We start from the raw sequence: 23497 nt of genomic DNA, 5'->3' as shown, positions 1-23497 counted from the left end.
TTAAAACATTGTAGGTTGGCACACAGAGCACAGGCAAAATGATTTTGCAGTTTATTTTTAAATTGTATTATACAAAGCTAAATTCTTGCAGGATCAACACCACCTGAAGTTTCATTCGCATGGCGATTGTTATTATTGGACAGCAGGTGAAATATAATCCTGATCGAAACATTTCAATCTGGAATAAAACGTCGTCCTATATTTATGTGATTCGAAAATGGGGGGGAGGGAGGGGGGAGCGAAAGGAGGGAGGGGGAGAGAGGAGGGAGGAGAGGGAGGGAGAAAGAACAGAGGTGAGGGAGAGAGAGAGAGAGACAGGAGGGAGGGGAAAGAAAGGCGGGAGAGAGTAGGGAGGGGAGGGAGAGGAGAGGATGAGGAATGGGGAAGCTAGGAAGAGAGAAGAGTGAGGAAGGGGAGGTGAGGGGAGGGAGAGCTATGCCTTGCCAAATGTCACTATACATTCTGGGAGGGGGTGGGACAGGAGGGGGAAATGTGGAGGGGATGAGTTTGGGAGGAGGTAAGCATGAGTGGAAGGGGTTCTGAACTTGCGTTTAGTAGGGGGACTTGGTGGAAAAGGGGGAGGGGTTCTCGACTTTCGTTTGGTAGTAGGACTTGTGCAGAAGTGGAGGGGGGGGGTTAGTGCAGGGTTGAACCAAATTGTGTACGTTTAAACAGCACACACAGACCGCCCAGAGATGTCCATGGGGGTGTAGAGGGGAGAGGGTTTGGGAGGAGGTAAGCATGAGGGGAAAGGGAGGGAAGGCAGCATGACGGGAAAGGGAAGGCAGCATGACGGGAAAGGGAAGGCAGCATGATGGGAAAGGGAAGGCAGCATGACGGGAAAGGGAAGGCAGCATGACGGGAAAGGGAAGGCAGCATGACGGGAAAGGGAAGGCAGCATGACGGGAAAGGGAAGGCAGCATGACAGGAAGGGAAGGCAGCATGAAAAGAAGCAAAGGCAGCATGAGGGGAGGGGAAGGGAAGGGCAATAAAATGCGCCCAAACAGCAATGTTTTCTTTTTAACTGCCAGGTTCTATATAAAACCGTGTGGCCCTAAATGGATTTCTTTCATCCCCTCTTCCTGTGCAGGCTGGAGTTCCTCAAGGTAGCGTTCTGGGCCCTGTTCTTTTTCTGTTTTTTATCAATGATCTCTCGGACTCTCTGGAAAATCCTCTATTTCTCTTTGCCGACGACTCCACCCTCTGCCGTACCATCTGTCATCCCTCAGACCGGCAAGCAGCAGCTTCTTCGCTCACTGCAGATCTGGATAAAATCACAAACTGGTCCAACACGTGGAACATGTCTTTCAATCCAGACAAATCTCACACTCTCACTATGTCTCTTCGAAAGGACCGTTTAGAAAACCCCCCCCATCCAGTTTCTCAACAATCCTCTGGAAGAAGTCTTTTCTTTCAAGCTTCTAGGTCTCACTATCTGCCATGACCTTTCCTGGGAAAGTCACATTTCCAACCTCGCCTCAAAAGCCAGTCGCCGACTGGGAATCCTCCGTCGTGCTAAGTCCTTCCTCGGCCCTCTTGAGCTCCTTACCACTTACAAAGCTTTTGTCCGTAGCCTGATGGAGTACTGCTCTCCCCTCTGGGCTGGTCCTCCTGCCTCCCACCTTTCTCGGCTTAACGCTGTCGAAACCAGGGCATTTAAGATCATCGGCATCTCCCGCAATGAAGCTGAGTCTTTGGGCCTCTCACTCAATCACCGCAGGTTGGTCGGTGGTCTTTCTGTCTTCTACCGACTCCTCTCCAGCCTTGCCCCCCCTGCTCTCTCTGCGATTTGTCCCCACCACATTTCCACAGGGCGCTCAAGGTCCGCCAACAACCCCCTTCTGGTAAAACTACCAAAATCACGAATCACTGCTCATCTTCACTCTTTCATTCCTCTTTTTTCCCGCCTTTGGAATAAACTTCCTCACTCTATTCTTTCCCATTCTTCCCTCCAGGCTTTCAAAACAGCTGTTCACCACCACCTCTTATCTTCCCCCATCCAAATCCTCGATCTTTTCTACCCCCGATAATCCACCCAAGCCCACTTCCTTCATTTCTCCTGCTTTCCTTCCTGAAAGTCCCTGAAATGTCCATCTTCTCTTCGCCATGTTCCCCGTCCCATCCCCATCCCTCTCCCTTCCACAGTTCACCTAATGTGTCTGTTCCCCACTGTTTTGTCCCTTCCACTCCCGCCCCTCTTGTCTCATGCCTCCTTGCTGTGAGTTGTGTGTTTGCTCTCATACGAGCCTCGACCAAGGTATACAAAAAAAAAATAAAAAAAAAAAAACCGGGCGGGAGCATTTAAAACCCACGGTATCTACTCGGCAAAGGCCTGTCTGCCGGCATGCTCACTCCTGCAGTGACCTTTGCACCCCTCTGGTCAGCTCACTCCAAATCTGATTAGTACACGCTACACACTCTGGAGAAGCCATTTCAAATTCAAAACTAAACCATCCATCCTTAGCAGTCCCCTTAAGAGAGGGTGAGGGGTGGGGGAGGAGGAGTTGGGAGGGGAGGGAGAAGAGGGAGGGGAGTCAGGAGGGAGGAGGAGTGAGGTGGGGGAGTGAGGAGGGGTGGGGAGCTCGGAAAGGGTGAGGAATCAAAATGCTATATATTTTTTTAAATCAAGTTTAAAATCAAACATTGTTTTTCAAAATTTTTACAAATGTTTTTACAAAAATGTACTATTTCATTTCAAATGAAAAGCAGCAATATCTAATTTACATAAGTGTTCAGCCCCCCTCATCAATGCTTTGTCAAAGCACCTTTGGCAGTGATTACAGCTTTGGGTCTTTTTGGTTATGTCTGTCAGCTTTGCACATATGGATTTGGGGATTTTCTTCCATTCTTCATTGCAGATTTGCTCAAGTTCTGTCAAAGTTTGGTGGGGAGCATTGGTGAACAGCAATTTTCAAGTATTTCCACAGATTCTCAATGGGATTTAAGTCTAGGCTTTGGCTGGGCCACTCAAGGACTTTCACGTTCTTGTTCTGGTCATTCCATTGTTGCTTTGGCTGTATGCTTGGGGTCATAGTCCTGTTAGAACGTAAATATTTGCCACAGTCTGAGGTCTTTTGCACTCTGAAGCAGGTTCTCCTCAAGGATTTGCCTGTATTTGGGTCCATTCATTGTTCCCTCTATCAGTCTATCCTTACAAGTTCCCCAGTTCCTGCCACTGAAAAGCATCCCCATAGCATGATGCTGTCACCACCATGCTTCACGGTAGGGAAGGTGTTAGATGCGTGATGAGCTGTGCTCAGTTTTCCACCAGACATAGCATTTTGCATTCAGGCCAAGTAGTTCAATTTTCATCTCATCAGACAACAGAATCTTTTTCCTCATGCTCAGTCTTTCCCGTGCCTTTTTCTCAGGAGTGTTTTCTGTTTGGCCACTCTCTCATAAAGCTGAGATTTGTGAAGTCCTGCAGAGATTGTTGTCTTTCCGGCAGGTTCTCCCATTTCAGCCAAAGAACTCTCTAGTTCTATCAGAGTAGTCAATGGGTTCTTGGTCACCTCCCTGACCAAAGTCCTTCTTGCCCGGTTGCTCAGTTTGGTCAGACAACCAGCTCCAGAAAGAGTCTGGGTAGTTCTGTATTCTTTTCATTTCCTAACGATGGAGCTCACTGTGTTCTTGGGAGCTTTCAAAACTCTAGAAATTGTTTTATAGCCTTCCCCAGATCGAATCCTCCTCACAATTCTATCCCGGCATTCTACGGACAGTTCCTTGGACTTCATGGTAGAGCTTCTTCTTTGACATGCACTGGCAACTGTGGGACCTCATAGAGAAAGGTGTGTTTCTTTCTAAATCATGTCCAATCAATTGAATTGGCCACAGGTGGACTCCAATTAAGTTGCAGAGACATGTCAATGATTATCAAAGGAAATTGGATGCACCTGAGCTCAATTTGGAGTGCCATAGCAAAGGGGTTGAACACTTATTGACTCAAGACATTTCAGCTTTTCATTTTCAATTGATTTGTAAAAATTTCTAAAAACCAAAATTCCACTTTGACATTATGTGGTATTACGTGTAGATCAATGACAAAAAAAATTCTCAATTGAATCCATTTTAAATGCAGGCTGTAACACAACAAAATGTAAAAAAGTCAAGGGGTGTAAATACTTTCTGAAGGCACTGTACAAACAAACACCATGTACTTGGACACACCCGGAATGTCAAGCAATGTCTGATTTGGACAAATGACCACTTTTTTTTAGCAGTTGGAACTGCAGCTGAAGTCCTTTAAGAAGTTGAAATTTTGAAATTCAGCTGAGATTAAGAGATTCCCGAGGTTACGGCACGTGGGGAAATGAAATAAAGCCACGAATGCTGGCGTCTCCGGGAGTTTATAAGCATTGCAATGTATCCAGCAATTCATAGGGATGATGATGAGGCATTTGATGATATGAGTAGGGAAAGTGAAAAAAAAAAACTTCATCGTAAAGAAACCTTTGCGGCCTGTTTCAAGTCAAGGCATTGTTAGGCAGGCTAAAAACAATGGTGAATTCAAGTGATGAATCCTTAAGGGTCTGTCACACCTTGACGTTTTAGCCAGCATATGGCAACATATCAAAATGTATGTAAACCGCTGTAGTACGCTGAACGATTGATGTTTTTTTTTTTTTTTTTAAGTTTTTGGCGTATTCATAATGCGTTGGACGTATGCATAACGTATTAGTGACGTACACAGAACGTTTCGATAACTTATACCAACGAATGCTCAGCGTGTTGTCGGCATTCACAACGTATGCCCAACGATAATCTAACGTATGCATAGCACGCGGCAGCGTATCGCAGACGATCACGGGCGTAGCCTATTAAAAGGCTGCCGCTCGACGATTCAAATCATAACCGCACTAGACATCGAAGTGTCAAGGCCCTGTCACACCTTGACGTTTTAGCCAGCGTATGCCGACGTATGAAAAATTTGCCGAATACGCTGGCACACGTCGAATACATTATGGGTAAGTTTTGTATATGTTAAGAGCAAGCTGAAGCACGCTGCCATACGTCGTAGTACGCCGAGCACGTCGACAAATTTTAAGCATGCTCAAAAATTTTCGACGTATGCCAGCATATGACTCGCACGTTTTGCATATGCTGGCCATAAGTTGTAGGCACGTTATGCGATCGTTGACACATGTCGACACATGGTACTTGTAAGTTACTCATAAGTCAAAACACGTCGAGGAAAAGGCGCTGTCACACCTTGACGTTTTAGCCAGCAATGGCAACGTATAAAAATGTATGTAAAACGTTGGCGTACGCTGAAGTTTTGAGTTTTTTTTTTAAGTTTTGGTCGGATTCATAACATATTAGTAATGGGCACAGAACGTTTCGTTGTCTTGAAGATAACTTATACCAACGAATGCTTAGCCTGTTGTCGGCGTTAACAACCTATGCCCAACGATAGTTTAACTTAGGCATAGCGCGCTGGAAGTATCGCCGACGAACTCGTGGCGTTCTCTGTTAAAAACCTTCCGCACGACGATTTAAATCATAACCGCCTGAAAATTGGAAGTGTCAACATCGCAGTCACACCTTGACGATTTAGCCAGCGTATGCCGACCTATGAAAAATGTGTCTAAAACGCTGGCACACGTCGAATACGGTATGGGTAAGTTGTGCATACGTTAGGAGCACGCTAAAAAACAATGAAGTACGCTGTCATATTCCGTGGTACGTCTCGTACGTCGTGAAATTTCAAGCATGCTGAAAATTTTACGACGTACTCGACGTATGGCTCACAAGTTCCGCATACGCTGGCATAAGTTCTCGGCACGCTCCGCGATCGTTGACACACGTCGGACACACGTTACTTGTAAGTTACTCATAAGTCGAAACACGTCGAGGTAATGTTTAGCATACCCGAAACTTAATTTTTAACCTATGAGTAACGTGCTTTGAACCTATGTGTAGCGTGCTTTGAACCTATGTGTAACGTATCTCAAACGCACATTGTTGTATGTAGACGAATTTGATTGACGTCTTCCGGACGACCACAGAACTTACTGAACGTGTTTCTAACTTACATCTACCGTATAATGGCGATTTGGCAGCGTTTAGGGGAATTGGTATATACAAATGGGCTTCACAAGAGGAACCCGTCAGTGTTCCAGACTCCATGTTGAGTAGATGTCAATGTCAGTAGTATCAGTAGTCGTAGTATTAGGTGAGCATGTCAGTAGTAGTAGTAGTAGTAGTAGTAGTAGTAGTAGTAGTAGTAGTAGTAGTAGTAGTAGTAGTAGTAGTAGTAGTAGTAGTAGTAGTAGTAGTAGTAGTAGGTCCATGTCAGTAGTAGTAGGTGAGTGTGATGGGGAGGGTGTGGGTGATGATGGATCCTCGTTGCGTCCACGAATAGGAGACTACTTTGCACCATTATTCGATGTTCTTTTCGGCTAATTTTTTTTTTCTCATTCCCACGATGAACGATTTTTTTTGTTTCAGTTTTTAAAGTATTCAAACTGACTTGGACAAATGCATAATGTACTAGTAATGAACACAGAACGCTTCGATAACTCATAGATAAGTTATACCAACGATTGATTAGCGTGTTTTAGGCATCCACAACCTATGCCCAACGATAGTCTAACGTATGCATAGCGTGGCAGCGTATCGCCGACGATTACGTGAGGTTTTCTATTCATAGGCTGCAACTTCACTTTTAATAAATGCCTGTCACTCGCCTATTGTTTTTGGACGCTGGTGCTCGGCAATTGAAATAGTTTTCATTGAATGAGTTAAATCGCTTCCACAGCACTGCAGTCACGGCACCAACAGCAGCAGGCTCAGTGCCAGCCTCATGCCAGGCTCAAGCGGATCCCTGTAGAAGGTGTACTGCTTGGTTAGCCTTGGACCCACTCTGGCTAGCAGCTCGTCGAACATCGCTGGGGGCATTCGCAGGAAGTAGATGAATGATGCATGGTCCTCGTTCCGGAGTTCCACCATGAGCTGGTCATATATGCCGTAATGGCGTCGCCTCCCGATCCATGGTCTGACCAAGTTCCTTCTCCTCCGTTCACGTCTTCTTCTCCTGGCTCTAATGGCACGCAACTGGTGCAGTGTCAACTCGATGAGGTCATGTTGATGTTGGAGGACAGCTTGTAGGTATTCTCGTCTCAGCCTGGCTGGATCCTCCATCTCTCGAATGACATGGACATCTGCTCACCATGGAGTCTGGAACACTGACGGGTTCCTCCTGTGAACCCCATTTTTGTATACCAATTCCCCTAATCGCTGCCAATACGCCATTATACGGTATCTGTAAGTTAGAATCGCGTTCAGTAAGTTCTGTGGTCGTCCTGAAGACGTCAAATACATCTACATACGTATTTGTGCGTAGGACATGCTTTACAAATAATTCCCAAGCACGTTACTCATAGGTTATAAATAAGTCGCGGGTACCCAAAACATTACTTTTACGTGTTTCGACTTATGAGGAACTTTCAAGTAACGTGTTGCGAAGTTTGAACAACGTTCGTGTAGCGTGCTTACAAAACGTTACTCATAGGTTAGAAATAAGTTTCGGGTACGCTAAACATTACCTCGACGTGTTTCGACTTATGAGTAACTTACAAGTAACGTGTGTCGACGTGTGTCAACGATCGCATAACGTGCCTTCAACTTATTGCCAGCATAGCAGAGCGTGTGAGTCATATTCTGGCATAAGTCATAAAATTTCAAGCATGCAAAAATTTGAGGATAACCCAAAAGTACAACGTTTAAAGCCAGCGTACTACGACGTATGGCAGTGTTTTTCAGCGTGCTCTTAACGTATACAAAATGTACCCATAACGTATTCGACGTGTGCCAGCGTTTTAGACAAATTTTTAATAAATCAGCATACGCTGGCTAAATCGTCAAGGTGTGACAGCGGCTTAATGTTTAGCATACCCGAAACTTATTTCTAACCTATGAGTAACGTGCTTTGAATCTATGTGCAACGTATCTCCAACGCACGTTGACGTATTTGATTGACGTCTTCCGGACGACCACAGAACTTACTGAACGTGTTTCCAACTTAGAGCTACCGTATAATGGCGTTTTGGCAGCGATTAGGGGAATTGGTATATAAAAATGGGCTTCACAGGAGGAACCCATCAGTGTTTCAGACTCTATGGTGAGTACATGTCCATGTCAGTAATATCAGTAGTCGTAGTAGATGAGCGTGTCATTAGTAGTAGTCGTAGTAGTGGTAGGAGTAGTAGTAGTAGGTGAGTGTGATGGGGAGGGTGTGGGTGATGATGGATCCTCCTTGCGTCTGCGTCCACGGCCACGGCCAGGAGACTTCTTTGCAGCATTCTTCGAAGTTTTGTTTGGGTTTTTTTTTTTTAACGTTTTTCCACGCTGAACTATTGATGTTTTTTTAAGTTTTTGGCGTATTCATAACGAGATGGACAAATGCATAACGTATTAGTAACGTACACAGAATGTTTCGATAACTTATACCAACGAATGCTTAGCATGTTGTCGACGTTCACAATGTATGCCCCACGACAGTCCAATGTATTGTTGTGGTTTCTCACCACTCCGGCATGCGAGCGACCACTTTTAGCTAATCGCATCCACGCGCCCAGCAGACGTGGCAAACCTCGTGTCAGCTTTCAGATCAACGCCGAAATCCAGTTACGGGTGTGTTTTTAATCACACCGTAAATCAGCCAACTATTCTGTCCACGCGCGACAGGGTCCGATCGCCGAATTGTCGATTTACCTAAGTATGCGTGCAGACAGAAATGCCGGGGATTTACACCTCAACGGGACCTGCTTGGAAACGAGCCGCTTAAGTAGATCGCTCCGTTTGAGATTTGCCGAGCGGTGTATATCGCCAAGCCCCGCCGGATCCGATTACTTTATCGGCTATTTAAAAGCCAGCTAATATCCCAAACGCAATACGGCAGCTCAATCGAGGGAAAGGACGCAACGAACAGGTGAACATTCATACAATGACATTTATTTGTAACACGTATGCATGCAAACACGTATGCAATCATGCAGTCAGTAAAGCAATGCAGGTAAGGGACAAAACACGAGCAAGACAAAGAACTACAATCGTTCTATTTCTTACTGTACATTCACTTAACAGTTCTACTTATGGACACGGCACCACAACTTTCATACAAAGAAACCCCAGGAAAGGGAGGGGCAGAACTGGACCCGTAGGCCTTCAATATCCACGGAGCTGTGGAGACCGCAAGAGCTCGGAGAGGCCGGGCTGGTTACCTGTCACCCTCGTGGTGACTCGCTGAGCGACCCTCGACGTTTCGTCGGAAACACGGCAGCTCGGTTGGTCCAGGCCCCGCCGTGCGGCCTGGTGGATCGGCCTTGCCGACGACCCCTCAAAGGAACAAATGGGCCTTTGCTCTTTCGAGAGTTGATGCTCTTTTAAGAGCTCGCCCGTTCCTCAGCGTTGGCTCGGACCGTTCTGTTGCTGGCTGGCGACCTCTCTCCACCGACTCGCAGTTCTGGGCGGCACGGCAGGTTTGGATGCACTCCGAAGACCCCGACTGCACTTGGACCTTGGCGGGCTGCTGGCTTCCTCCGACTCAACGCTAGCTCGACTCCAGACGTCCACTGCGCGACTGGCGTTCCAGCGCGCCTTTTTATCGGGTCGGGGGTGCGTTTGATCTCTTACCTCTCACCCCCTGCTGGCTCTGCCCCTTTTGTGATTCTGATCCGATCTCTTCGCGAAGCTCGGACATGCGCGGACGTGGATGAAATCATCAACCACGCGGACGTTGCAGGAATCATCGGCTCCCGCTCTAACAGGGAACCCTCCCGCGATGTTGCTCATCTGTGGGATTTGCCGTGGCTGGCGAAAAGATGGCGGTGCAATGGAGATGAAGGTGAGGCGATGTTGTGCGTTTGTGGAGATGTTGTTGAGGAGATGGTGAGGAAATGTCGTGGTTGGCGCTGTGGTGGGGATGGCGTGGTTGTTGAGAGGCGGTTGTGGTTGCCGCTGTGGTGGGGATGGTGTGGTTGTTGAGAGGCGGTTGTGGTTGGCGCTGTGGTGGGGATGGCATGGTTGTTGAGAGGCGATTGTGGTTGTTCAGATGTGGTTGTTCCAAAATAAAGATAGCAAAAGAATAATAGCTGACTCAAAGATCACAGCCCGGTTACATGAATAAATCCCTTTAGACATCGGTGGGGAAATCTAATCTGAACACACACTTATCGACATAACTGATCTCTGGAAAGCCTGAATGGTGTTCTGTGAATTTCCACAACCGTAACAGTATGCATAGCGTGCGGCAGCGTATCGTCGGCAATCACGTGGCGTAGGCTATTCATAGGCTGCCGCTCAACGATTTAAATCATAACCGCACGAGAAATTAAAGTGTCAAAGTGGACATCTCTCTGGCTGTTATCAGAGAACCACCTCACCGCCGTCGAGTCTGGCATTTCACTCAAGCCAACTGGCAGGGTCTCCGAGCAGCCATCAAACTTACAGACTGGTCTCCTATTACTACTTTCTCAAACATCAACTCATCCTGGGAATTCTTTCAAAGAAACTTGCTCTCCCTCATGCACAGATTTATCCCCTCTCGTGTTCAGTTTTCTTACCCTTCCTCCCGCCCTTGGTTTACTGAAGCTTGTGGCGAGGCAGTTGTCCTGAAACAACTTGCCTTTTCCTCATGGAAAGCAAACCCAACTGAGGGCAATCTCAGTTCTTTCCACAAAGCTCGGAACAAGTGTGTATCGACCCTCAGGAGAGCCAGAAAACAACATCTTTCTCATCTCAAGTCTGAACTCTCAAACCTCTCTCCCTCCTCAAAATCCTGGTGGCGTTTAATCAAATCTGCTTCTGGTGTATGTTCCCCCTCCATCCCCTCCCTTACCTCAAATGGTCGCACTGCTGATTCCACACGTGATAAAGCTGAATGTCTAAACTCGGTGTTTGCAGCTAAATCTTGTGTCCTAAACCCATCACTATCTCTACCCACTTTACCCAGTCGCACCCAACTGTCCCTGGACTCTGTATCCTTTTCTCCTGACAAGGTGGAGAGCTTGCTTTCAAACCTCGAGTCAGATTCTGCAACCGGTCCAGACGGCATCAGCCCACGTGTCCACAAAGCCTGCTCTTCTGCTCTTGCTCACCCTCTCTCTGTTCTATTCACCCTCTCATTTGCCCAAGGTCATCTGCCATCTGCTTGGAAATCTGCTAACATCACTGCCCTGCATAAAAAAGGTGCAAAAACAGATCCCTATAACTACAGACCAATCAGCCTTCTCCCAATCATCAGCAAGGTGATGGAATCCATCATCGCCTCAGATATGAAATCCTTCCTCTTCTCCAATGGCTTGATTTCCAATCATCAATTTGGTTTCAGACCAGGTCACTCTACCCTGGATATGCTGCTTCTGCTCTCCCATCAATGGATGGAGGTCCTCAATGCCAGACAGGAAATCCGAGCCGTATCCCTGGACATATCACGTGCTTTTGACACAGTCTGGCACCCTGCCCTACTCACCAAACTCTCTTCCCATGGTATTCAAGGCCATCTCCATTCATGGCTCGCAGACTTCCTCTCCTGTCGCAGTCAACGTGTGGCCCTAAATGGAGTTCTTTCATCCCCTCTTCCTGTGCAGGCTGGAGTTCCTCAAGGTAGCGTTCTGGGCCCTGTTCTTTTTCTGGTTTTCATCAATGATCTCTCGGACTCTCTGGAAAATCCTCTATTTCTCTTTGCCGACGACTCCACCCTCTGCCGTACCATCTGTCATCCCTCAGACCGGCAAGCAGCAGCTTCTTCGCTCACTGCAGATCTGGATAAAATCACAAACTGGTCCAACACGTGGAACATGTCTTTCAATCCAGACAAATCTCACACTCTCACTATGTCTCTTCGAAAGGACCGTTTACAAAACCCCCCATCCACTTTCTCAACAATCCTCTGGAAGAAGTCTTTTCTTTCAAGCTTCTAGGTCTCACTATCTGCCATGACCTTTCCTGGGAAAGTCACATTTCCAACCTCGCCTCAAAAGCCAGTCGCCGACTGGGAATCCTCCGTCGTGCTAAGTCCTTCCTCGGCCCTCTTGAGCTCCTGACCACTTACAAAGCTTTTGTCCGTAGCCTGATGGAGTACTGCTCTCCCCTCTGGGCTGGTGCTCCTGCCTCCCACCTTTCTCGGCTTCACGCTGTCGAAACCAGGGCATTTAAGATCATCGGCATCTCCCGCAATGAAGCTGAGTCTTTGGGCCTCTCACTCAATCACCGCAGGTTGGTCGGTGGTCTTTCTGTCTTCTACCGACTCCTCTCCAGCCTTGCCCCCCCTGCTCTCTCTGCGATTTGTCCCCACCACATTTCCACAGGGCGCTCAAGGTCCGCCAACAACCCCCTTCTGGTAAAACTACCAAAATCACGAATCACTGCTCATCTTCACTCTTTCATTCCTCTTTTTTCCCGCCTTTGGAATAAACTTCCTCTCTATTCTTTCCCATTCTTCCCTCCAGGCTTTCAAAACAGCTGTTCACCACCACCTCTTATCTTCCCCCATCCAAATCCTCGATCTTTTCTACCGCCGATAATCCACCCAAGCCCACTTCCTTCATTTCTCCTGCTTTCCTTCCTGAAAGTCCCTGAAATGTCCATCTTCTCTTCGCCATTTTCCCCGTCCCATCCCCATCCCTCTCCCTTCCACAGTTCACCTAATGTGTCTGTTCCCCACTGTTTTGTCCCTTCCACTCCCGCCCCTCTTGTCTCATGCCTCCTTGCTGTGAGTTGTGTGTTAGCTCTCATACGAGCCTCGACCAAGGTATACAAAAAAAAAACAAAAAAAAAAAAAAACATGGAGTCTGGAACACTGACGGGTTCCTCCTGTGAATCCCATTTTTACACATCAATTCCCCAAAACGCTGCCAATACGCCATTATACGGTAGCTGTAAGTTAGAAACACGTTCAGTAAGATCTGTGGTCATCCGGAAGACGTCAAATACGTCTACATACGTCAATATGCGTTGGAAATAGGTTCAAAGCACGTTACTCATAGGTTAGAAATAAGTTTCGGGTACGCTAAACATTACATCGACGTGTTTCGACTTATGAGTAACTTACAAGTAACGTGTGTCGACGTGTGTCAACGATCGCGTAACGTGCCTACAACACGTTACTCATAGGTTAGAAATAAGTTTTGGGTACGCTAAACATTACCTCGACGTGTTTCGACTTCTGAGTAACTTACAAGTAACGTGTGTCAACGATCGCGTAACGTGCCTACAACTTATGGCCAGCGTATACGGAACATGTGAGTCATACGCTGGCATACATCGAAAATTTTTGAGCATGAAAAAATTGGTCGATGAGCTCGGCATACTACGACGTATGCCAGCGTGCTACAGCATGCTCTAAACGTATACCAAACTTACCCATAATGTATTCGACGTGTGCCAGCGTTTTAGACAAATTTTTCATACGTCAGCATATGCTGGCTAAATCGTCAAGGTGCGACAGCCCCTTTAGCCTCATCATATACTTGTTGACGAATCATACCTAAATTATCATTGGAGTCAGCTTATTGGACACAGATACACCAACTCCTTGGGCATGGTAACCATCAGAGCAACCAGACCAATAGTAGGTACAACCACCCGCCATGCTCTCGCCACTATTCGGTCTCTGAACCTCAGAGTGCTGCAATACCGATGTTCAAATGCTTGAGCTCAAATGATAAGAGACAGGTGATCATCCTCCCTTTGGGATAGGACATTGCAGAGACTGCTTCAGGTCCATCAAAGGAGACCGCCGTATGGTAGACAACACCTCAGCACCACCCCAACACACTACCGCAATCTGACCCAGGAAAGTTACCCTGTGGTTTTCCTCGAATCAAATAGTGGGGGTCCCTAAGGCTTTGCCTCAATCCCGTCATTCTGTGAGCTCCCACGGTGTGCACAGCAGGTACTGCCACAGAGTGGGTTTTTAGATTACTTTGTGTTTTGGTGTTTTGCGGAGTGAAGGGCTTCACAGTGGCTGGAATGCAAATCCTGCCACCAACCTCCTAAAAAACAGTAACCCAACTGCAGGAGGACCTCTAAAGACAGTTTGGGCACTAGATATGGATGGCCGTTGGCTCACAAGGAACTCCTCCACCCTTTGACAGGTTTTCTTATGAATCCTGCTGGGTGTCTATGCGGGGTAAGTATTCTATGAATACCATTATTCACCCTCCTCACCAGGAAACCTGGTCGGGAGACGGTTTTGTCGCCGATAACCCGACCATCAACTGAAATCACTTAAAAGTAAAACTAATTTCCTTTTGCACCATTATTTTATGGAAACCTTGCACACAACTAAATGTAAAGTTGTTTGAGAGAAACCTGATGCCTGAGTAACAAGTATATGTCTCTAAAGATTATGCTTGATATTAAATTGAATTATCAGAGGGAAGAATTTAAAATGGGGATTAAAAAGTAAGGTGTAATCAACATACTGTTGCGGATTTGGAAAGCTATCGCACTCAACATTCAGGTCCTTTAGCTCAGTTATATTGGTAAGTACATGTTGCCAGTTAGGGTCCCGACCCTAGTCTAATGGGTAATTTAATGTTCATGCGCTGCGATTTGTATTTGGAAAACCATCAACAACAACAGCCACAAAATGCCCGTTGGTGGCAGACACGCTGCCGGAACAGCGAGCATCCCCTGCACGCTCACTGGAATGCAGGCGTGTTCAGACTGCATCCCCGATCTGAATTCCTTGCCTTGTATGGGCATAAAAGCAGCTCGTGGGGGGCGGGGGTGGAATGCGGCAGCCACATTGGCGGCGGCTGAGTCACGAAGGGAAGAAAAGGCGCGCCTCCGAGGAATGAGGGGGCGCGCATGCGCAGAAGGTCTTCGGTGTGGAAAGGGCGGAGTTATGAGGAGGCGCCCCCCCCCCCCGCCCCTTGCGAAGCAGGGGAGATAAAAATAGCACGGTCTGTGCGCGCGAAGAGGTTCGAGGTTCGTTCTGCTCTGGGTCTGTCGCAGTCGTCGTTTTTCTCTCGTTCTGGTCCTGGCAAGGTGGTCGTGCACGAGTTCTGGAGGAAGCCAGCCAGCCAAGAGAAAGGGAGAACGCTCCCAGTGTCGCTACCTCCTCATCCTCCGCGCGATCGCGAGCCTGGGCGATCACTTCGGCTCACCTCGGCCGGCTGCGGTTGCGCCGCGCGAGTCCCCGGCAACCGGAGCTCCTGGAAGGTGGGATCGTCTGGCCACGCGTTGGCGGGCAGGTTCGCCAGCCATCCTGGTCCTCAGCTCCCCTGTCCTCTCAGCTGAAGGCCGAATAAAGGCTCCAGCCACACCACTTCTGCGTGCATGTGCATATGTCTGTTTGTGGCACCAGTCTGGAGAAGTTGAATTGTTGTTCAGTGCATGCTCGTTTGTACATTCCGCATAGAACCGGCTGTCGGCTTTGCTCGCGTCTTGTCCCTTTTCCCCCATTGATTGCTTGCATACTGTATAAATAAACCCCAATTGTTAAATGTACTCAGCTTGTCGTGTCATTTCTGCATTGACTGAGCATGTCGTGCGTGTAAGGGATTAGTTGGCCATTGCCAGGGTCACAAGATAATCGGGCCGGCGGAATTTGGCGATACCACCGCTCGGCTACGCACACGGAACGGGCTCGCTTAAGCGGCTCGCTTCTGTACGAGTTCTGCCGAGTGTGAAGTACCCCGGTAGTTGGATCACGTGGGTACTTAGGTAAGTTGAAGTTGGCAATTAACCCTACCCCACGTGATCTACCCATTGGCGTATTTCGGTCCAATAGAGCCAGGACCCGTCTTCTCCGGACTTTTCCGTAGAAGTACGATCTATATTCCGGGCGATGGAGCTGAGGCGACCACCGCTCTATCGAGGGTCGTGCTCGTGGCGACGCACCGGCGGGAAGCCACAACGATACTTTTTATGTTTGAAAGAGACTTGTGCAACAAGTTTCGGAGAACCGAGCAAATTTGTACATAGAATATACCTTTGTGTCTCTCTGTAGTAATGACAGAGGATTGATTCACCAACCTCACATCTTTCCATATACTCGATAGCTATTTACATTTTTCATTTTCATGCATGGAATGTGTGAGCAACTGATAAGCATGAAACATTTTAAATTTATTTACAAATGTCAAATTTATCAATGCATAAAGGAACATTTTGCTTTTGGCTTTGTATTTTTTGCAATTTCAATGTATGAATCTCGTGTTTCCCTACAGTTTGTTAGTTTTCGGTTTATATCAACAACCATCTTGGAGCTTCCTTTGTCAATAAGGATGTATATTTTAGAAATAGTTTCTCCTTGTGTCATAATTATATGACATCATGTCATAATAGCTGATAAATATGAGGCAACAAAAAATAGCAATAAATGCTGACCTGGATAAGATCAGGAACTGGTCCAAAACATGAAAGGTGAAGTTCAACCCAAGGTTCATTTGCTCATCATGTTTCTTTGGAAAAATTAGCGACCAAATCTACCATCAACCCCCTCTTCCTATCCATACCATCACATTCTTCTGAGCAAGGTCAGAGACACAATCTATGCAGCTCCTGGGCTTAGCCAGCAGTCATGACCTATCTTGAATAATTATATCTCAAAACTGTCCTCAAAGGCCAGATGCCGGTTTGACGTTCTCCATTATGTTGAGCCTCAAATATTCACAGTATGCAGGGCCTTTTATAAAGTGTCTTTATAACATTAAGCTCCAAAATATGAAGTGACACTTCTTTATGGTATGGAATCAAGGCTTCTGGGTATTAATGGCATTTTCTGCCTTGAAGTAGAACCCACTGGACTTGCTGCTTGTTCATGGGAGGTAGGATGACATCTCGTTGATCACATTTTCCTCTCAGGTCATATGGCGTTTGCTATTTTGGCAATTTTTCTCTCACCAGTTTCTCCAAATTGAAAAGATTGTCTGCCTCTTCTTTCAATGTCTCCCTTCCCAAGTCTTCCGACCTCTGCTCATTCATTCCTTCCTTTCTCAGGTTGGAAATTCACTTCCTGATTGTTCCCAGTCCCGTTTATTGTTGCAGGATTTCAAGGTGGGTGCCCACCAACACCTCATCTTTTACCTTTCATAGCTAATCAATTGCAAATCATTTTTGTTCTGCTGTTGCTGCACTGCCACATTAAACCCTGTCCATGTTCTTAACTCCAATACGATGTAGATTATCATTCATAATATGAAAAACGAGCACCACTTTAGCTCTGAGGATTAAAATTGTACGATTATTGAGTCCTGGGTGAGAGTCAACTTACCTTTACACCTGGAAGGATTATTAATACAACTTATAGGTTAATGCAAAAATGCTCCATAGGCAAGGCAAGACAGGGCTCAAATGTATGGGAGTTATCCCAAAATATGAAGTACAATATTGAATGGTTAATAATGAATTTACCATTTATCTTCAGTTTGTCATAATCTTCTTTGTAGATCCTACACTGCTTCATGACTTGTCCATGAATCTTGCACACCTCAGCCAACTGGTTGAGAACACTTTCTTTTCCATGTGTTTGAAGCTGTATTTTATGTTTCTGGATAAAATATCCACATTAGATATTCATTAGAGAATGTTCATTCTGCAGGTGAAAACCTTTAGAAAAATCAATTGACTGCAATTAAAATAAATAAATAAATAAATAATAAAAAAATATATATATATATACCTGCTCAGTAAGTTGCTTTTCCAATGTATAATTGGTAAACTGCAAGAGAGAAATAAATAATTTATTGCATTAAAGCATAAAAAGGTTCTTTAAAATATTCATGTGGGGTTTTTGGTTTGTTCAATGGGTTGAGTTTTCAATTTGAAATCTGCCGATTGTGGGTTTAAATCCTGACCATTTATGGGAGTAGGAGGGATTTAGCAAACTATCTAGTGTATTCCTCACATCAGTAAATACATTTTTGGCATCATTTGCTCTCTTGTTAAAGTGTGGGGGAGTGGGAGGAGGGTTGTATATTAAATTGCATTGCAACTTGTATAATAAAAAACTTACATTCAATGTTTTCAGTTTTTCTTTCATGACAGTCATCTCCTTCTCTGATGCATCAATCATAAATTGACATTTATTCTGAAATAAATGAAATAAAACATTCTACCACTGAGAAGAATGAATGAAACAATTGTGAATCATCACATCATGACAAAATAAGCCACAACTTGTATTTTAAGTTTACACTAACCAGACACAAACATATATCACCAACATGGATGGATTGTGCATTCAATCAGACCTTTTCTTCTCTCAGCACCTCGAGCTTGCTTTCAAACTGCAAAAAACACGAATTATCTTAATAATACCAAAGGCTTTTATGCCTCAGACTGCACTCTGAAAGGTTTGACACCAGTCATTGCATGGTCATCAAGAATTAATGATGCCTGTAAGAGAGAGATAAATTGCAGGTCACTAAGGAAAGCATGGGGAAGTTAAAAGAGAAAGCAGGTTGCCTTACCTGCCTGTTTAACTTTGTGACTGTTTTTGAATGTTCGGTCTTTAAAGAATCGCATTTACTCGTGAATGCATCCTGCATGAAAACCAATACAAGATTTAAAGGGGACGCAAATCTATTCACTTTTCTTAACACACTTTGACTTAACATAATGCAATGCAAATAGAGTACTGTATTGTAATTGCTATCAAAATATTGGTTAATGGTTAATAGATGATGTAACATTTTCAATAAAGTTTTGCCATCGAGTCATGCAAAATAACAAGCTCTCCATCAATATCTCAAATTCCCTTTTTATTAAAAGAATTCGTGATCCTCCAGAGATATGTATGTAGATAGCTTATGTTTCATTCTCTTCAGTCAAAAAGGTTTTCAGATGTAGGTATTCAAAATTTTGACCTGTCGTCATGTCGATATGTCGTCATGTGATAATTCACATGACCTTGCAGTATTTGGGAGGGAACACCTCTGTGTCTATTTGAACTAAGATTTGAGATGGGGTTAACGGGGTGGAAATCACGTGTGGGGAAAAGATCATGGTCATGCACCGACGTGAAATGGTCGTGCACCACCTGCTTGCAACCCTGGAGTGAACAGTGTGATTGAACGACCGTGAAAGGAAGTTCAACAAATGGGAGAAAAGAGGAACAAACACTGAGGGTGGACAGAAAGTCTGGATTTTGTCTGCCATGTCAGAGCAACAGGCATTGTACTTCCAACTCATCGTGGGAGATGCCAATAATGTTGAGAGCTTTAGATTCCACAGAATCCAGGAGAGACAGGTGTGATACTGTGGCGCCAGCCTATAGTGGAGTTCTTAAAATATGCTTATGCTGCTGCTCCATATGCTGGTGCTCCTCTCTCAGCAATGCTTGGAGGTTCTCGATCTCAATGAAGAGGTCAGGACAGTCTCCTTGGACATACCGTATCTCGGGCATTCAATACAGTCTGGCATCTTGCTTGATTTCTGACTTCTTCAACGCATGTGTTATTGTCAATGGAACTCTCTCCTCCCCTCTCCCAGCAGAGGCTGCAATTTCCCAAAGTAGCATGTTGGGACCAGTTTTGTTCCTCATGTATAGAAATGACATTTCCGGTGTTCTGCAAAACCCTCTCATCTTTTTCGCAGAATATTCCACATTGTGTAAAAAGTACCACATCCCACGACTAGGCAGACTGCATTTGCGTCACTCTCTGCTCATCTGGAATTGATGAGATGATGATGATCTGATAAATGGAAAACATCATTAAATGCAGGAAAATCTCAATGTTTCACCCTGTTGTTCCAGAAGGATCCAGCTGACAAACATTATTTAATATTTTTATTTAATCCGATATGGCTGACAAACCAAGTAACATCAATTATTTCTTAACAAACTTGTACACAAAAGGCTTGAGGAAGATTTGTGCGAAGTTTCCTGTCAATCTATCCAGCCATTCTGGAGATTATTTTTATGGGTTTTAGGGTAAGTCCAATATGGCTGCTGAACCATGTGACAAATGACATCATATGTGAGAACCTTTTGTTTCTCATGGATAGGCGGTCATAATTGTAAAGTTTCGCCAAGATCTGTTCAGCCACTTCAGAGAAGAAGATTTTTGAAGGTTTAAAAAAAAAACAATATAGCTGCCGAATCACGTGACCGATCACGTCACCAAAATTTTTTCTGTGGACCATTTTATCCCGAGATGACCCTCAATTTTTTTATACCGATCAGATGTAGCATTCTACATATGCAATTATGATGTCATAATGAAAGCACCTATGATGTCATAAAAAATGACACTTATTCCGCATGAGGAGCACTTTCTGTGTGCCAAGTTTCAATTTTTTCCTTTGTGTGGTTTCAGAGATGGAGGTCCAAAGCTTTTCCAATTCTCCAACATGGCTGCCACACCACATAATTTTCATACTGATCAGATGTAGAGTTCTACATTTGCAATTATGTCATAGTTTTTCCGTTTTCCCAACATGGCTGCCACACCACGTGACGTATGACATCATAACTATCATTAAAACATTCCACATGAGTACTCGCACCAATGGTGAAAATTTTGTCTCAATCTGACAAGCGGTTGCGGAGAAAAACATGAAAGTTCTGTTCAGACAAGCAAACAAACAAACAAACGGACCCGAACGCAATACCCTCTCCTTCGGCAAGGGTAATAACAGATCTTTGCAACAGAACACTCATTCTGTGAATTAATATTGGAGTCAATATACAGTTGGTCACTCATTATCAAATCATGACAAACACTTGACTTTGCAACTTTCTACTTCCCAGCAAGGTAGGATGGGAATCGTTATTAACAAAAAGGTTTTTCAATTTGCAAAATTTTCATTTTCATGCTGGCTCTGATAACATCTCTACTTCACTCGTATGAAAACTGCAGGGCTATAATTACCAGTAGATTCATCGTTTTGTAAATGTACACAACAATCACATAGGCCTCATTCAAGCAATATTTATACCACATCTCTAAATCATCATTTAATAAACAGATCCTGTACTGTTATCCCAATGGAGTTTTACCATTTTGGTCTTTTGTTTGCTTCTATACTTGTTATAATTCAGAGTTGTGACAGTATTCCTCCCTTGCAATATTTTACTCCAACATTCTTTTGGGTTGCTAACTACCCTTTGTATCAGCTGTTGTTACCACTGTAAATGCTCTTTTTTGTCTCACTCCTGAACTAGTAATAAGCTTCAATTTTTCTCTGTTGAAGAGGCCAGTATAGATAAAAAGGTTGTGGTGATGGCAGCCAGCAGTGGCCCATCCTCTTGACAGAGCATTGGGGCGCTGGCAACATGATGTGAATGTTTTCGTGGCTAAGAGCCCAATGGACATGTTGCCACCACATTGCAGGTTGTGGATATTTCCACCATGAGGATCCATCGCAATCAAAGTCACACCAGTGAAGGAAAAGTAACAATGCCTGACCCACTCGATCACCAAATTGCTCCGAGCTGAGAAGGACAGCTATATTATAATGTCTATACTCAAACGTCTTGGCTTCTTTCTACCTCTAGGCCTTAATCCAAACACATTTTAAAAGCTGTTAAATGATTCTTTTATGTGTATGCGAAAACTTCAACTTACGTTTTTCCATTCGAGTTCTTGTTTTTCTGCAACAAGATTATTTATTTGCTGTTCCAAATTTTGCTGGGTTTCCTAATGAAAACAAACAAACAAAAAATAGAAATAACAATTTATGTTAACATAATGATGCAATTTATAAATAAATTTAGCTTTCAAGATGTGATGATGAGATTAGAAACAAATTTAGTTTTCAAGGAGATACAGCCAAAAGAAACATTTCAATGGTGGGAGCTATACCGTCAGCAACAACTCCACAAGATCAATGATACGATAAATTTTTGCATCTCTCGAAACAATAAATAAGAATAACAGATCAAGAAATGGTACATAATACACAAAAAGATAATTTATACAGCTAATGGGAAAACATTTTTGGTCATTTTATCATATCTGCAAAATTTGATGAACAAGAATGCAAGTCCTGATCGAGGACACAGGCCCGAACAGCACATTAAAAATGGGATATGTATACATATTTTACATTGAAATAATGAAATGAATAAAATAAATTGAATATGTAGGTAGGAAGATGGTAATGTATACATAAATACATGGATAATTCAAGGTGGTATGTCAGTAGTGGAGATGGGAAAGCAGATATAAAATAAATACTTCAGTTGTGTTTGTAGTGATGATTGTAAAGTGTATATAAATAAATAATTCAACGTGGTACATCCAGAGTGAAGACGGGAAAGTGAAAATATAAATAAAAAAAATTCAAGGTGGTCTGTAGATAGTGAGGATGGTAAAGTGTATTTTAACAAACCAGCAGCATCCTGTGGTAAAAAAATACCACAGTCGAAAAAAGAAAGCCTATTATTCTTGTGCTGGTTGAAAGAGCTAATATATATATATATATATATATATATATATATATATATATATATTAGTAAATATAACCTATTGCTTTGCTGATGGGGGATATTAAGGAGGGGCGTTGAGAGAGGGCGAGAAGGGAGAGAGGAAGAGAGGAGAGAGTGAGGGGAGAACAAGGAGGCAGGAGGGAGGGGAAAGGAGGAAGGGGCAAAGAGCGATGAAGGAGTGGGAGAGGTGGGGAGAGCTCTGCCTCACCAAACGTTGCTATACTGCGCGGGAGGGAGGGATGTGAGGAGGGGGTGTGACAGAGAGAGAGAGAGAGAGAGAGAGAGAGAGAGAGAGAGAGAGAGAGAGAGAGAGAGAGAGAGAGAGAGAGAGAGAGAGAGAAAAAGAAGAGAGGAAGGTGAGGGGTGGAGGTGGGGTTAGTAAAGAGAATGATATGTTATGCTTCATGACTGAACACACACACAAAAAAAAAACTCATGTCAGAAAAGCGATACACACAACGACACAACAGAGTGTATAATGTAATCCGCTAGCACACCTGAAAAAACTTTGACGTCCCAGTTCCAGAAAATTTGTGGAAACATGAACCAAAAGTAATCACTGAAAACATGGAAGTACCTACCGCTCACATACGACCTAATGATCCCATTGAGCGTGAACATCGAGAACAAAGCGTTATGACCAGATATCATACTTAGGTACAAGAAAAAAGAGAAGAAGGCATTGCTTATTGAGGTGTGAAAGCAGTGATTTTGGACTAAATGATGCAGAAATCAAGAAAAGGACCAAACACCAAGACCTCCAGAATGAAGTGAGAAGATCCTGGAAGCTGAAGAATGACAAAGTTGTACCAGTGATAGCTGGACCTACAGGAATAATGACAAACAACCTCACAGATATATTAAACAAAGGGGCAATACCTCTGGGCGCTCACCTGGTAATGACTGGATAAGATAATCAGGCAACCACTGGTAGGCATAGATAACCCACAAAATATGTAATGGAGAAGCAAGTAAATACCGATGGGGTTTCTATTTTTAATGCCATGAACAAACCTTGGTACATCCTGGTTGATAAAGGTGAAGGTCAAGTTTCATCAAAATCGTGTGTGGCTTCAGAAAAGAAAGCAAATAAAAATTTTGGGGGGCAACCCC

General features: G+C 44.4%; 1 protein-coding gene across 16 annotated transcripts in view; it reads right to left on the bottom strand.

Annotated features, from left to right (window-relative positions):
• CCDC73 (coiled-coil domain containing 73) overlaps positions 1 to 23497 on the bottom strand; it is a 142853-nt gene that overhangs the window by 72103 nt on the left and 47253 nt on the right. For all 16 annotated transcript variants that reach the window (XM_085884124.1, XM_085884125.1, XM_085884119.1 and 13 more), the window contains exons 4-9: positions 21522 to 21593; positions 18423 to 18494; positions 18204 to 18239; positions 17966 to 18040; positions 17633 to 17671; positions 17365 to 17500 (exon numbers count right to left, since the gene is read on the bottom strand). In XM_085884124.1, the coding sequence (XP_085740250.1) occupies positions 17365 to 17500; positions 17633 to 17671; positions 17966 to 18040; positions 18204 to 18239; positions 18423 to 18494; positions 21522 to 21593 (430 nt within the window). The remainder of the gene's footprint in view (positions 1 to 17364; positions 17501 to 17632; positions 17672 to 17965; positions 18041 to 18203; positions 18240 to 18422; positions 18495 to 21521; positions 21594 to 23497) is intronic.

This window comes from Eptatretus burgeri, chromosome 6 (genome assembly GCF_056783735.1).
Source record: "Eptatretus burgeri isolate ZD-2024b chromosome 6, Ebu_testis_v1, whole genome shotgun sequence".
Classification (NCBI taxonomy): Eukaryota; Metazoa; Chordata; class Myxini; order Myxiniformes; family Myxinidae; genus Eptatretus; species Eptatretus burgeri.
Note: the sequence above shows the minus strand (reverse complement) of the source record. Positions and strands in the feature narration are given on the sequence as shown.